The following is a 16,556-nucleotide window of genomic DNA, read 5'->3' as shown; positions in this document are numbered from 1 at the left end:
TCCTCCTATTTCTTTTCTCTGTATGTTCACTGGCTTCTCTGTCTTTCCTTTAACTTTAGAAATCTTAAAAGGCTCTTTGCCTTCAGATCACCATCTATCAGTGTTTCTCAACCTTTTTTCGTGTGTGTTGTTTTGTTTTGTTTTGTTTTCATCCCTTGGTGTCAAGGTGCCCCTGTTGAGGATGCACACTGTATCTGTACACTCGTCTGCCTCCCTCAAAGAGCTAGCACACATAAATGGCCTCAACTATCCTTTCTACTGTAATAACTGTAGTGTCTTTATTTCCTATCCTCATATGAGACTCTGCTCTTACGATTTTCTTGGCTGTGGGCTATGTACACTTGAATATCTAGTGTCACTTCACATTCAGTATATTGAGGATTTCCTAAATTATTTAAGTTCTTGTATTCCCACTTTTGTCAGTATCCACATTCTTCCCACTGCCTAGATTAGAAATAAGCCATTATTAAGTTTATCCCTCACCATCCCCAGCATCTGTAACTCTCTCACCAATTCTTTTTTGACTTTCAGTTCTTTTTTTTTTTTTTTTTTAAGATTTTATTTATTTATTCATGAGAGACACAAAGAGAGAGGCAGAGACATAGGCTGAGGGAGAAGCAGGTTCCCTGCAGGGAGCCTGCTGCAGGACTCAATCCCAGGACCCCGGGATCACACCCTGAGCCAAAGGCAGATGCTCAATTGCTGAGTCACCCAGGTATCCCATTGACTTTCAGTTCTTATAAATAACACTCAGGTCCCACAGATAGCTCTAAAATGAGTCCACTAGGGATCCCTGGGTGGCGCAGCGGTGATAGTCTCTGTGACTATCATAAATAAATAAAAAATTAAAAAAATAAAATAAAATGAGTCCACTGAATGCTAACAATGGTAACAATAAGCCAAATTGTTGACATCATTCTTCAGGCTCAAATTAGATGTGACAAGTAGACCTGTCTCCCCTAACATATTTATCATGTCACTTTTTGCAGGAAAACCTGGAATTACCTTTAATTGCTGGTTTAGAGCCTCAAAACTCCCTTCCTGGCATTCTCTGGAACCTTTGATGAGTATCATGATGAGTTCCTGATTAATTTTGTCCTTTAAGATTTTATTCAAAGTCCAGTGTGAAACCTTTGACCACTCCTTGCACTTGACTCCCTTCTCAGAACTTTCAATTTATATCTCACAGTCTCATCAGACTGGATTGGATATTTTTTGTGTGTGCTTTTATATTTACCATTAGGTCTGCAAGTCTGATTTATTTTCCTTGTTTCCAGTCAATTTCCCGGAGGGAAAGCAATGTATTTAATATTTCTTGTGCTGGGTATACATGGTCAAGATTTTAAAGTTGACTACTATGGGGCAGCCCCGGTGGCGCAGTGGTTTAGCGCCGCCTGCAGCCCAGGGCGTGATCCTGGAGACCCTGGATCGAATCCCACGTCGGGCTCCCTGCATGGAGCCTGCTCCTCCCTCTGCCTGTCTCTGCCCCCCCCCCCCCCCCGTGTGTCTCAATGAATAAATAAATAAAAACTTTTAAAAAAAAAAATAAAAAAATAAAATTGACTACTATGGAGTTTAGCAAAGAAGAAATATTTTGGGCAGCCCAAGTGGCTCAGCGGTTTAGCACCACCTTCAGCCCGGGGCGTGATCCTGGATACCCGGGATCGAGTTCCATGTCGGGCTCCCTGCATGGAGCCTGCTTCACCCTCTGCCTGTGTCTCTGCCTCTCTCTCTGTCTCTCTCTGTCTCTCATGAATAAATAAAATATTTTAAAAAATATATATTTCTTAACAGTCTTGTCAAAGAGGTATTAAATAAACACAACATATTTAATAAATTGCTACATCCTGGGAAGGATAGAATAGTGTGCCCTGAGAGAATAAAGGCATGGGATGGGTCAAGAGTGATAATATATGTATTGCTGAAAGTTTCAGGGAAAGCCTCTGACATCTTTCAACTAAGAAAGATCTAAAGGCTTAATAAATATGTAACAGGTGACTGATTAGGATAAGAATATTCCAAGCAGAGAGAATAGTACAAGGGAAGATCTGATACCTGGAAGCAGCGTGGCAATAATACAAGGAGCATCTGGGAAGAATAGAGAGGGAAGATGTGGTGGGCCGGGCCTGGCTCATTTGTGGCTTTGAAGGCACTGGTAAAAAGTGTGGATACGTGCTAAGTTCAGTGGGAAGCCAGTGTACAACAGGGTGGTATGATCCAATTTACATAGTGTCGGTGGGACTCAGTGTAGAAAGTGGTTTGCAGAGGGGCAAAAAATGAATAGGGAATGTGCTTCCAGTTTTAAGCTTGGTGCTAGGTTTTCATTTTTAATTGATAAAAATTGAACATGGTTATCCATTTTTTTAATGCAAGTAAGATATAAAAATCTCAAACACAAAAGTGTAATATGAAATTATATCACTGATAATCGCCCAGTAAAAGTCCAGCCATTGGAAATGCCTAACTTGAGGAGTGCCTGGCTAGCTCAGTTGGAAGAGCATGCAACTCTTGATCTTGGGGTCATGAGTTAAAGCCCCACATTGAGTGTAGAGATTACTGGAATGAATGAATGAGTAGGAAAGAAAGAAAGGAAAGGAAGGGAGGGAAAGAGAAAGAAAGGCCTAATGTGAATTAATAAACCTGTTCCCAGGATCAACCTCTTTTTATAATTGTTGGTTCTGAGTTTGGAATTTGAATTTCTAGGATTTGTTGAGAAGATCTCCTAGTCTTTTAGAAGCTTTCTGTACATGATTTGAGCAATGCATTTGGGTTTTTTTCCTAGTTTCTCCATCATTTCTCATCCATCTGCTTTTTATCATCTAGTTCCTCAACATTTTATGCTGATTGCGACCTTTCTATTTTTCCAAGATTATTGTGGACTTCTTTTTTGTCATCTCAGTATAATATTAAGATATTCACTCTAATTGTTTTGACTGACATACAGACTAGTAAATCTAAAATCTGCATTCCTAGCACAGTTCTCTCTCAGAGTTCCAGACTCATATTACTGAACGGTTCAAGAATTTTCCACTAGCACCACAAATGAAATAAGTCAAAGTTTGTTTTATTGGTTCCTACTTCACAACTCCAGCCTGTCTTACCATTTATACCCTCATACCTGATCACTCAAGCAAGGAACTTGAGGATCATGCTGGATGCCTCCTTCCAAGTTCAGTCAGTCATCACATGATATAGAATGAATCTCTCCCTTTCTCTTCATAACCATCCTCATCATTTTGCTTCTGATTTGCTGCAGCAGTTGTTTCTCTGCCTGAAGTCTTGCTTATTTCTGATGATGTTTATAAGCACAAAGTCAGACATTCTACTCCCCACTGAAGTCCTTAAATTTTAAATGCCTGAGGGTTGTAGCCCTAACTCCTTAGTTCTACATGCTGAGCCCTTTGTTCTGATTCCTGCCTTCCTCTCCAGGGCATATTCTTTACCACCGTCACCTGTTATATCCTCCACAAGAAGTTGCGTATAGTTTTTCTGAGCAAATATTTTCTCTACATTTTCACTTTTTTTTCTCCCTTACATTTACTCCCAGAAATCTTCCCACAGGTTGGGGTTGAATGCCCCTACTTTGTGCTCCTGTGACTGGTTGTACATGAATCTATTGTTGCATTTAGTGTTATCACTGTTGATTTTTTTGTGGTTTTTTTCCCCAATAGGCTCTAGCTTGCTAAGCAAAAGAATTTCTGTTTTCTTTTTGTATCCTCAGCACCTATTAAAGTGGGTTACCAATTAAATGCAAATTTAATTGAGTAAAGTGAAATGAAATATTTGTGACAAGAACATGGGATTCATAGCCTCTGCAGGATAGGGGAAAAACACTTTTATTGGCTATGCTTAAAAGCCAAGACAAGATTTCTGTCTCATACAGCTGAGCTTTCTCTAATATGAACCCAAAGGACATGACTATAAGGACAAGACTCAACTTTTTCCTAGATATTAAATCTTTAGGCATTAGGCAATCCAGTTCTAAAATCTTGAAATCTACTCTTTGTATGTTCTTATCACTGAATTCTCTTTGTTCCCTAGGAGACTTGAATGAAAATTCTATGGAGAATCTTCAAGACAAAGGACTTAGGGATCTATTACATAGGGGCTTTTCTGCCAGCTAATTTTAGAAGATATGACCAGTACAATAACAGAGTCGGAATTATATTATGAATTCTTCCAGGAGAAATGTACAGGAATCCTGAATTAGATTTCCCCCCTTATCAGAAGTAAGGAGAAGCATCTTCTATATTTCCAGAAATAAGAGCACTGTGGTAACTCTTCAAAGTGATGATTACAAAAACATGGCAAGTGAAGAATATTTGCCTTTGAAAGTCCCAAGCCAAATGGCCACACAGGCCTCCTCAGTGACATTCTGTGAAAATGAGTCTCAGGATCCTCAGAAAAGCAAAAGTCTGTTTGTAACTGAAGAAAGCACTGAGAAAAAAGTCTTGCGGGGAGAAAGTCCTTCCATGGACCACTGTTCAGAGAACCTTCAAATTAAACTTATGTCTGACGTAATAGACCTGGTCTCACCATTGGTCAGTGGTGAGACAAATTGCCAGAATGGCCAAGTGAAAGACCCTTTGGATCTCTTTGACTGTAACTATAAAGACATTTGTGGTTGGAAATCACAAGTGGTTGGTCGTAGTCATCGAGGAGCTCATACAGAGAAAGCTTATAACCATTACAACCTGGGGAAGAGAAGTAACAACAGCTCAGATGGTCATCCGTGTGAGAAAATCCACACTGCAGAGAAATTACACAGATGTAGTCACTGTGGTAAGGACTTCAGTGAGCACTCAGAACTACTACTTCATCAAAGACACCACACAGAAGAAAAGCCCTATAAATGTGAGCAGTGTGGGAAGGGCTTTACAAGGAGCTCCAGTCTTCTGATCCATAGAGCAGCCCACACAGATGAGAAACCCTATAAGTGTGACAAGTGTGGGAAAGGCTTCACAAGGAGTTCAAGTCTGCTCATTCATCACGCAGTCCATACAGGCGAGAAGCCTTATAAATGTGACAAGTGTGGAAAGGGCTTTAGTCAGAGCTCCAAACTGCATATCCACCAGCGAGTGCACACCGGTGAGAAGCCCTATGAGTGTGGGGAGTGTGGTATGAGTTTCAGTCAGCGCTCCAACCTGCACATCCACCAGCGAGTTCACACTGGGGAGAGGCCCTACAAGTGTGGGGAATGTGGGAAGGGCTTCAGTCAGAGTTCGAACCTTCACATTCACCGCTGCATACACACAGGTGAAAAGCCTTTCCAGTGCTATGAGTGTGGGAAGGGCTTCAGCCAGAGCTCTGATCTCCGCATCCATCTCAGAGTCCACACTGGAGAGAAGCCCTATCACTGTGGCAAGTGTGGAAAGGGATTTAGCCAGAGCTCAAAACTCCTCATCCACCAGAGAGTGCATACTGGAGAGAAGCCTTATGAATGCAGCAAGTGTGGGAAGGGTTTCAGCCAGAGCTCCAACCTCCACATCCACCAGCGGGTTCATAGGAAAGATCCCATTAAATAAGGTCTTCAGTCATATGCTTATACGATAAGGACTTAAATATTATTTTGACTTAAATATTTTTAACATTGTGCTTCCCTTTATATTCTCAGGAGAGAGATAATAAGAGTTACTCACTTATGTTCCCTCACTGAAAATCATTCATTCATTTAAAGTATTTAAGCTCTTTGTTAGACTATACAACAAGTTGATTGTTCTGGTTCCTCATATGGGTACAGTGAAATGTCTGTACTTTGCAGTTCAGCCAATGTTACTAGAACTAGATGCCCTACCCAGCCTTTTTAAGTACAAAAACTTTATATTTATGTAAGTGGAACATGTTTCCCTTTGTTCGTATTCTCTGAGAAATTGAAACTCTCTGGTTTCTCTTTCAATTTTGTACCTTGTGTTTTTCATATTTCCTTCCAGCCCCGATTAGCCCTCTCTAGGTCAAGGGAGTGGTTAGAGATATTATGGATATGAAATCTGTTGTGTATTGCAAAATATACAACAGTGTGTGGCACACAAGAAGGTAAAGAGCTACCTATGTGGTAAACCCCATATATTATAGGATGTTGAACCCTCTCCCTCCCCAAGGCAGCTGTTCAGGAACATCAGTAGTTCTTTTTTCCCTGGATGTAGCTGGCCTATTGGAATTCTTCCAGATCTCACCACTTCAGATGACCCCCTGCCAAACTAAAGCCAAATAGGATACATAACCATGTTGAAATGTAGCAAATGAAGTTAAAATATATTTAAATGTATATAATTCCTCACTATCTCATTTCTTTAATTTTCTTCAGCATTTGTGTTCTATATGATACAAAACAAGTCAAGAGAGAAAGTTTCTAATATTTTTCTCTTTGGGCTTATCTCTTGTTTTAATATTTGATGTACCCCCAAAACCATTTGTTTTCACAGCATCCCCAGCCTTTATAGGCTTCACTGTAGACATAGAATATATTTATAAAATTATTTTTATACTTGGCTGAATATAATTTATATAATAGCTATATAAAAACAGTTTGAACCATATTTGGAGATCATGTTTGGGATGATCAGGCTTAAAATATGAACTGTCACATGCAATTCACTTGGAGTGTGACGCTTAGGACACTTCACCAAGTTAGACATTCATCCCCTAGAAGTTAATAAAAGAAGCTCAAGCAAGTAGAAAAGTGATTGCATATGTAACTAAGTTGGAATGTACAATGAGGAGCTCCTGATAGCAACCCTCATTTTCTAACTAATGGTTAATGATTCCTCAAGCATTTCTTAGGAGACTACCTAGTGTTCAGTATTCCAGTTTTTCACCAATAACTAGTTTCTGTATATGAAAAGTGATAGGGAAAATATGGATGCCTTTATTAGCTTGGGATGTGGGGTGATAACATATATCCTGACCAAGGTAACCTGAAGCAGTTACCTGGACATAGATAACAGGGAAAGTATACATTAGAGAAACAGCTAATCTCAAGGAATGAAGGAGAGAGATTAAGACATTTGCCTTAGGCAAACATTCCATATATGGTTAGGGTGGTGATTGAGCATCTACCCTTTAGCATTCCATAATATCCTTCAGTTGTTTTGATACCCTAAGGCAGCATCACAAATGTGATTCTGTTTCACCATTTCTAGAGTAATGAACGCCTCTCAGTTCCTCCTGCCCTCGTGGATCATACCTGAGTATCTATTCTGGATTCCACTTGTTTGGCACCTATGTCTTCTAATTGCCTGACATATAGAATCTAACGGATTTGGAGCCAAGATCACAAGAACCCGCATGTAATGAGGCTGGGGGAAAGTCTGAAGTTCTGATCTCAGATGATTTTAAAATACCGTTTTTCCAAATTTCCTTTTATACATAACTTACAGTATCAATTTTTTAAAGATTTTATTTATTATGAGAGACACACCGAGGCAGAGACATAGGCAGAGGGTGAAGCAGGCTCCCCACAGGGAGCCTCTTGTGAGACTCCATCCCAGGACCCTGACATACAACCTGAACCAAAGGCAGACACTCAACCACTGGGCCACACAGGTGCCCCTTACGGTATCTATGTTTTTAACTATGTTTAGCTTTTACTGTTTTCTTTTAAACATCACCTTGCTTAATACAATTAAAATATGGTCAGTGTCCTTAGGACTATTTCACTGAAAGAAAGAGCTTTGAGGCTGTTGAAAAAAATTTTTTCAGAGGTCAAGGGTTGCCCTTAATACTTGATAAGTACTTAGTTGAACAAAAAGCTTTGGATATTCTCAGTAATCATCAATTGTATTCAACTGATAATTCTATCACTAATTTAACAAAAGATACAGTTTACAGATTATTACTTGAGACACTTTACAATTCTTAAAATTCATACCTATTCAGTGGGTGCTATTTCCTTTGTATATGAATTGTTTACTAATGGATACGTGATCCGTACTTGTAATCATAGTTCTAAATTATAAGCTTTTTAATCCTTTTAAGATTTTATTTGTAGTAATCTGTACACCCAATGTGGGGCTTAAACTCACAACCCTGGAATCAAGAGTTGCATGTTCTATCAACTGAGCCAGCTAGGCACCTCTAATCTTTGTTTCTTCCCGCCCTCTACCCCGACAGCCAGAATTAGGGGATAGAAGGAAATATGGAAGTTCCCATGCCTTCCTCATTGTACATCCATTGATAAGAAAGGATCATAATTGGTCATAGGGTGCAAGGCCGAACTCTAGATAAAGCAAAGTTCAAAGCAACATGCTCTAAGTAGTTGTGAGAGTAAAATGGCACTGGATTGGTACCTGAGAGCAGGTGAGAACAAGTAGATTCAAGAGGTAGATCTGGGAAAAGCTAATACATAGGAGCATGTGGCAACTGATCAGCAAGGGCTACAAAAATGTCAGTGTTTGGTCAGCTAAGTAAAATGACTAGAAAATGTGCTTTTTGTTAAACATCTCTCTCAACAGCATTAAAATGCTTTAAAAAATGGCATTTATAAAACCACAGCAATAAAGAGAGTCAGGAGAAAGACCACAACACACAAAAAATCTCATCAAAAATTCGAAAGATGGAAGAAGGATAGCTAGTATCAGAGCAGAAGCAAGCACCATTTATAGTGCTTGCATATAAAGATAAGGACTAGAAGAGCCAATTTAGCTCCAGGCTAAGAAATGCTTAATACTGTAGGAGACAGGAGTGAGACATGAAAGGAAAGCAGTGAAATTAATGGTCAGTTGTATATGGAACATTCACCTAATCCCATACATGCCTTCCTTCCCAACTCCTGTGCACTTGCCAACCAGAGATTTACCCTCAGCAAGAGATGGGACGTTTCTTCTCTGCAGAAATCAAATAGCCCCAAGGGAGAGATCTCTGTATTTCTAGCATTTGAGAATCCAAAAATAAAGCAGTTGTCTTCTAGTTCCAATACTCTTAAAGCTTCAAAATGTATGAAATAAAAACTGAAAATTAAGGGGTACCTGGGCTCAATTGGTGAGCATGCAACTCTTGATCTTGAGGTTGTGAGTTCAAGCTCTATGTTGGGCACGGAGCCTACCTAAAAAAATAAAATAGAATTGAAATAAATATAGGCAAATTTTCAAGTATAGGTATTTCAATGCTTAAGTGATATCACAAAGAGAAAATCAGTTAAGAATATATGACTATCAATTAAATTAAATGACATTTATATACCACCACCCAACAACAGTATATGTATTCTTTTCACGTGTACATATTATGGGCTATAAAACAAGTTTCAAGTTACTTAAAAGAATGGAAACTATGTAAAGTTTGTTCTGTGACCATAACACATAACACAATTAAATTAGAAATCAACTAACAGAAAGATATCTGAAGAATCCCTAAATATTTGGAAATTAAACCACCTTTCCCAAATGAGCCCTGAATTAAAGAGGTAAAAAGGAAAATTTGAAAATACTTTGAGCTAGTCTACACTCATACCACCCTGAACATGTCTGATCTCTTGTGAAAATATTTTGAACTGAATGAATATATTGAAATTGTTGGACCTAGCTAAAGCAGTGTGAATTTAGCTTTTTGTCAAATTCAGCAACTTAAGTGAAATGTAAAAAGTCCTTGAAAGGCACAAACTACCAAAGTTCCCTCAAAAAAGAAAAAGAAGAGGCACCTAAGTGGCTCAGTTGTTAAGCATCTGCCTTCAGCTCAGGTCATTGGGATCCGGGGGGATCAGGGTCCCTGTGGGTCCTCAGTGGGGAGTCTTCTCCATCTCCTTGCTGCCCCGCCCCCTACCACCACCCGCTGCTTATGTCTCTCTCTCTCTCTCTTTCTCTCCCTCAAAGAAAATCTTTAAAACAAATACATAGGGCAGCCCATGTGGCACAGCTGTTTGGTGCCGCCTTCGGCCCAGGCCCAGGGCGTGATCCTGGAGACCCGAGATCGAGGCCCACGTCGGGCTCCCTGCATGGAGCCTGCTTCTCTCTCTGCCTGTGTCTCTGCCTCTCTGTGTGTGTGTGTCTCTCATGAATAAGTAAATAAAATCTTTTAAATATATTTTTAAAATCTTTTAAATAAATAAAAACAAATACATAAATAAATAAAAATTTCTAAGCAAAAGAAAGCATGAATATCCCTAATACGTTGAATTTGTAGCTGACAAACCTTTCCACATACAAAAAAGTACAGGCCTAGATGGCACAAATGAGAGAGGGGCAGAGACACAGGCAGAGGGAGAAGCCGGCTCCATGCAGAGAGCCTGACGTGGGACTCGCTTCAGGGTCTCCGGGATCACGCCCTGGGCTGCAGGCGGCGCTAAACCACTGCGCCACCTGGCTGCCCAAAAAAAAAAAAAAACAAACAAATTTAAAAAAAGCCTCCGGGGATCCCTGGGTGGCGCAGTGGTTTAGCGCCTGCCTTTGGCCCAGGGCGCGATCCTGGAGACCCGGGATCGAATCCCACGTCGGGCTCCTGGTGCATGGAGCCTGCTTCTCCCTCTGCCTGTGTCTCTGCCTCTCTCTCTCTCTCTCTCTTTCTGTGTGTGCGTGACTATCATAAATAAATAAAAAATTAAAAAAAAAAAAAAAAAGCCTCCGGATACAACAGAATGAATCTCCAGAGCATTATGCTATATGAAAGAAATCAGACATAAAAAGCTATACAATGTATAGGAAATTCTAGAAAAGACAAATTTATGCAAGAAAGTAGTTCGCCAGTGGTTAGGACATGGGAGAGAATTAACTGCAAAGCAGCATAATGAATGGAAAAGGTTCACTCAGCTGTGGTGGCAATGACATGAGTGCATTGAACTATTTATATAAAATGGGTAGGTTTTATCATATATAAATTTTTTTTTCATATATAAAATTTACATGGCATATAAATCTAAATCAGTAAAACTAGTTGAAATATACACATGCATATACGTTCACCAGTGCACATCATTTTTTGTATTGTGGGGTGATAACATTTCACATGAGATCTGCCCTCTTAACAAATTTGTAAGTGCACAATATAGTATTGTTAACTATAGGCACAATGTCAGTAGATCTCTAAAACTTATTCATCTTGCATAACTGAAGCTTTATACCTGTTGAAATGCAACTATTTCCCCTCCCTGAAGCCTCTAGCAACACACATTCTCCTTTTGTTTTATGGGTTTGTCTGTTATATGAAGAAGCACTAATGCACATCATTTTGGAATATTAAAACTGCTTTGTTTTCACAGGATCTCTTAATTGGCAGCATTTGGCAAATTGCTTTACTGTTGAAAACTGGGGTTGAGTACTATGCTATCAAATAGATGTTAACCGTGGGTTTCTTTGAACTTAGGGAAACACTTTCCCCATATAATTTTTGTTCAGTTTTCCTCTGAACAGCCACCAACTGTTCCCTATTTTCCTGTGAACACTGACACTCATTTATAGGAGTTTTCTTTCCAGAGTTCTGAGACTGCGTGAGTCTCAGGACTTTGCAAGAATCAGTATCTTGATTTGTAAAAGTCCTTTGATGCTTCTTCTTAAATGTCCACCACTCAACCCTCTTTTGGGGGAATCTGATGAGATACTCCTCCTTTTACTCAATAAGGTTTCATTTATCTTCATCTTCTTTTAGTCTTTTTGCACCCCCATTTTATTCTGGCCTTTGTTCAAGTGACACCTCCTTAAGCATATTCTTCCCTGAACACCCCATTTTTAATATTTAATTTCATTATTTCATTAAATCATCCACTCTATATTATGCTTAGAAGTTGAGGACACATCAGTAAATAAACTCTAACCACAAAGGAAAAAAAGCCTGGTAAATTGGAACACATTAGGGGCACCTGGGTAACTCAGTTGGCTAAGTGCCTGCCTTAAGCTCAGGTCATGATCCTGGGGTCCTGGGATCAAGTCCCATATCAGGCTCCCTGCTCCGTAGGGAGACTGCTTCTTCTTCTCCCTCTACCTGTCGCTCCCCCTCCTTGTGCTCTCTCTCTCTCTCTCATGTAAATAAAATTGGAACACATTAAGATTTTTCTGTGCAAACAAATACTATTAAGAAATTAAAAAGGCAGGGCACCTGGCTGGCTCAGTTAGTAGACATATAACTTTGATCTTGGGGTTTTGAGTCCCAGCCCCATATAGGGTATAGAAATTACTTAAAATAAAATCTCACAGAAAAAAAAAAAGTAAAAAGGCAAGCCACAGTAGATGAAATCTGCAATACTTATATCTGACAAAGACCTTATATCAAGAATATATAAATAAAAGTGGAACACCTTGGGGAGCTCAGTTAAGTGTCTGACCCTTGATTTCAGCTGAGGTCATGCTGTCAAGTTCATGAGATGGAGCCCTGCAATGGGCTCTGAGCTGGGCATGGAACCTGCTTATGATTCTCTCTCTCCCTCTCTCTGCCCACCCCCTCACCGAAATATATATATAACCTATAAATAAGACAAAGGCTGACAACACAACAGAAAAATGAACAAAAGACTTAAGCACTTCATAAAAAAGCCTAACCAAATAGCCAATAAACACGTAGTAAAATACTCTGTTTTAATAACCATCAAGGAAATGCACTTAAAATCACAAGGCAGGGGCACCTGGCTGGCTGGCTTGCAACTCCTGATCCCCGTGTTGTGAGATCAAGTCCACATTGGGCATAGAGCTGACTTTAATAAAACAAAACAAAAGCCTCACAAGGCAGAACTCCACATCCATCCTAATGACTAAAATGAAAAGGCAAGTAATATCTGCATTAATGAGGATGTGGAGCAAACTGCAACTCTCCTACACTACTGGTGAGAGTCTAAATTGAAGCAACAGGTTTGGAAAACGATGGCAGACTGTGTGCGTACCAAATGACCCAGCAATTTTACTTTTGGTCTATGTTCAACAGAAATGGGCCCTAATGTCATCTAAAGGCATGCACTGTCTTCATCAGAGCCAAGAACTACAAATTCTCCAGTGCTTGTAACAGAACGGGTAACATGTGTGAGCTGACACAGAGGAATATCACCCACACTAACAATGAGCAGACCACAATTACGTGCAACTACAGGGATGAATCTCACAAACACATTATCAAATGGAAGAAGCCAGACATGAAATAGGTATATTGTGTGATTTTATTTATACCAAATGAGTAGAATTAGTCCAAGATGGAAAGTAAGAAATCAGCTGTTGCCTAAGATATCTATTATCTGATGACAGACATCAAGCCAGCTGCAAAGTTAACAAAAAATATTTCTCCCAAGGTCATGTCACAGCTGTAAAGTGCCATAATGACTCCTTTCTTCAAGTTACTCCTGCCTCTTTTGCTAATGATGCACCAGTTCCGCCTTGCTGTTCCCATCTTCTGACCCAACATTATGGAGATATTTAATTGCTAAGCTGCCTTATGGCAGCTACCAATTTAGAGCTGATCCCCACTTCCCCTAGATCCCACTCAGAATTATTCAACCCAAGCCCAGGCTTTCCCTACTCCCTCTTCTAACCAAGATGCACTTAAGTTGCTGAGGTGCCCTCCCTTGTTGCAGCAAGCCAATAAGCCTACACTTGGACTAAATTGTTGCCCTTGGTGCTCCTGGTTGGGCATTAAAAAGTATAGCAAAAGCAGGAAAAAATAACGCATGGAGTTAGAAGTCAGGGGACTAGTCAACACTAGAGGGGTAAGGGACTGTAGTGTTGATAATACTGAATTTCTTGAACCAACAGGTGGTTATACAAGTGTGTTTATTTTATATGATTTGAGCTGTATACTTATAATCTGGGCACTTTTCTCTAATACTTTCAATAAAAAGTTTAATTTTTTTAAAAAAAAGTTTTATTTATTTGAGAGAGAGTGAGAGTGAGAGAGATCACAGAGGGAGAGGAAGAGAGGAAAGTAGACTTGCCCTGAGCAGGGCGCCCAATGCAGGGCTTGACCCCAGGATCCTGAGATCACAACCTGAGCCAAAGGCAGACGCTTAACCAACTGAGCCACCCAGGTGCCCCAAAAGATTTACTTTTTTAAAAGACCAGTCTCCCCATTTCTGTGTCCATCAAGTCTGTTCACAGGCTGTTCACGCCCAATCTTCCCTTGACTGCCTTGCACCTATTTGTCATCTTATTATAGTCAGTTGGGTGACCAGAGGCTTCATCTCCTATGATCTAGAGAGTCTAGTCTTTTTCTTTTTTTTTTTTTTTTTAAGATTTTTATTTATTCTTGAGAGGCAGACGGAGAGAGAGAGAGAGAGGCAGAGACACAGGCAGAGAGAGAAGCAGGGAGTCCGATGGGGAACTCCAGGATCATGCCCTGGATTGAAGGCAGGCACTAAACCACTGAGCCACCCAGGTTTCCCGGGAGTCTAGTCTTTGTAGTATATTCTCCTCTTGGGAATTTTGGGACTATATTGTCTGAAAACACATGGTTTTATACCTGGTATTGTGCGTCTCCTTCTGCTAACCATTATTCCTGTTCTTGGTACAGTTCTTAATTTTTTGGAAAAATTCAAGTTAATTTCCAGTGTCTATCCTTCCTGACTTGCACGAGTAGAAATTGATCTATAATCTTTTAACCGGGTTTAAAAGATTTTATTTATTTATTCACGAGAGACACACAGAGAGAGGCAGAGACATAGGCAGAGAGAGAAGTAGGCTCTTCACAGGGAGCCCAATGCAGGGCCAATGCAGCCCAATCCCAGGACCCCAAGGTCACAACCTGAGCGGAAGGCAGACGCTCAACCGCTGAGCCACCCAGACATCCCAGCAACTGTGTTTAACAAAAGAGAACATATAAACATGCATGTTCCATAGACTTGTAATATCCAACATAGGACACAGAATACTCCTATATATCCACAGCTGAAAATAGGTCTCATTCAGCAGGGAGTCTGCCTGAGGATTGTCTCTCCCTCTGCCCTTCCCCCTGCTCGAGCTATTTCTCTCTCTCTAAAATAAATAACTTTTCAAAAAAAAAATGAGTTTTTAGGCTTTGTTTTTAGATAAAAAGTAACCCTAGCTGAGGACACCTGGGTGACTCAGCAGTTGAGTGTCTGCCTTCCGCTCAGGGCGTGATCCCAGGGTCATGGGATCGAGTTCCACATCGGGCTCCCTGCGAAGAGCCTCACTTCTCCCTCTGCCTATGTCTCTGCCTCTCTCTCTCTGTGTCTCTCATAAATAAATAAAATAAAATCTTTAAAAAAAATAAAAAATAACCCTAGCTGAAAGGAAGTCATGAGCAAAGACATGGATGAAGAATGGTGATGGGTATTGCTCAAGACTCGGGCATTAGATCTGTTTAGCTGAATGAAAAGAAAGCGAGACAAGGTTTGGAAAATAAGTTGGTGAGGGGAAACACAGCCCCCAGGAACAAGCTGAAGAATGCCTTGTTCTAAACCTAAGATGGTGGAGGACATTGAGTAGCAGGGAAATGCAGTGACTCAGAAAATAAATACATAACAATTTTATTGATCCATCAGAAAAAATAAAAGCTACAGTGTAACCTGCATCCCCACTGGGGCTAAACCCCTTAAGCACAGATTATGATTCTTAAGTGCTGGTTCTTCTCAATGTCCAAAGTTAATTTTTAATCAAGGATCTCTCCTGGAAATAAGATTTTAAATCCTTTTTCGGGGATCCCTGGGTGGCTCAGTGGTTTAGCGCCTGCCTTTGGCCCAGGGCGCGATCCTGGAGACCCGGGATCGAGTCCCACGTCGGGCTCCCGGCATGTAGCCTGCTTCTCCCTCTGCCTGCGTCTCTGCCTCTTTCTCTCTCTCTCTCTCTCTCTCTCTCTCTATGTCTATCATGAATAAATAAATAAATAAATCTTTAAAATAAATAAATAAACAAATCCTTTTTCATTCACATTAGGATAACAATTGAGATCTGCATCCTGTATCATATGTAAGAAGAGGAACATTGTATGAGAACTATGACTCCATTAGTTCATAGCTAATTTGTGCAGCAATGAAATGGTAAAAACAGCAGCAGTGACAGGCCCCAGAGATGAGTGTCCAACCGCCCCTACAGAGACGTGGTCATGAATTGGTGCGAACCAGAGGCAGAGCCGTCCCTTATAAAATTGTCAAAGTCTTTAACCTCATGAACATTTAGATCTCAGTCAAAACCATTCAGATCCTGCCCTTGCTCCCAGACAGGAATCTGAATGGACCCCCACCCCCACCCCCGTGGCACTCTTAGTAGCCTAGACAGATGACAGTGGCAGCCGAAGCACCTTCTCTGGAATCTCCTGTGCTAATTTCTGCTTCAGGATGGCGCCTAGATCCTTTGATGGGAAAGAATATAACTGTCTTGTGCTCAAGACCATCAGCAGTTTTGGAGACAATACAAAGCTGCTTCTGGGTTTATTGACATGACTTCAGAAACTCCAGAGTAGGCAATTACTTCACTATTTCAGAGACTGCAAGGGCAGCTACGAAGCACACAGCTGCAGCAATGGGTGGAGATGCTCATGCACACAGGTTTTTGTATCTGGAGAGCAGTCTCCAAAGGAGCATTAATTTAGGGGCTATTGCTGAGGCAGCTGCATCCCATGCCCCAACATCAGAGACTACTGAAGAGTTGGCAGCCACCAACTTTTGCACCTTATGCATTGCCCTGGGATGGAGGCCA

General features: G+C 40.5%; 1 protein-coding gene and 1 long non-coding RNA gene across 5 annotated transcripts in view; one reads left to right on the top strand and one right to left on the bottom strand.

Moving 5' to 3' along the window:
- The window catches only part of LOC140621202 (uncharacterized), a 57,118-nt gene extending 50,838 nt beyond the window's left edge, over positions 1-6,280 (top strand). For 3 of the 4 annotated variants that reach the window (XM_072806243.1, XM_072806245.1, XM_072806244.1), the window contains one exon: positions 4,042-6,280. In XM_072806243.1, coding sequence (XP_072662344.1) covers positions 4,305-5,525 — 1,221 coding nt within the window. In that variant the 5' untranslated portion in view covers positions 4,042-4,304 and the 3' untranslated portion in view covers positions 5,526-6,280. The remainder of the gene's footprint in view (positions 1-4,041) is intronic. The other variant, XM_072806255.1, reaches the window with a different exon arrangement.
- The window catches only part of LOC140621213 (uncharacterized), a 43,791-nt gene that overhangs the window by 3,167 nt on the left and 24,068 nt on the right, over positions 1-16,556 (bottom strand). Inside the window, exon 3 of the long non-coding RNA XR_012020958.1 lies at positions 8,964-9,040. This is a non-coding gene — a long non-coding RNA (uncharacterized lncRNA). The remainder of the gene's footprint in view (positions 1-8,963; positions 9,041-16,556) is intronic.

The sequence above is a fragment of the Canis lupus genome, chromosome 29, assembly GCF_048164855.1.
Source record: "Canis lupus baileyi chromosome 29, mCanLup2.hap1, whole genome shotgun sequence".
NCBI lineage: Eukaryota > Metazoa > Chordata > Mammalia > Carnivora > Canidae > Canis > Canis lupus.
This window is presented reverse-complemented; position numbering and strand designations above follow the sequence as displayed.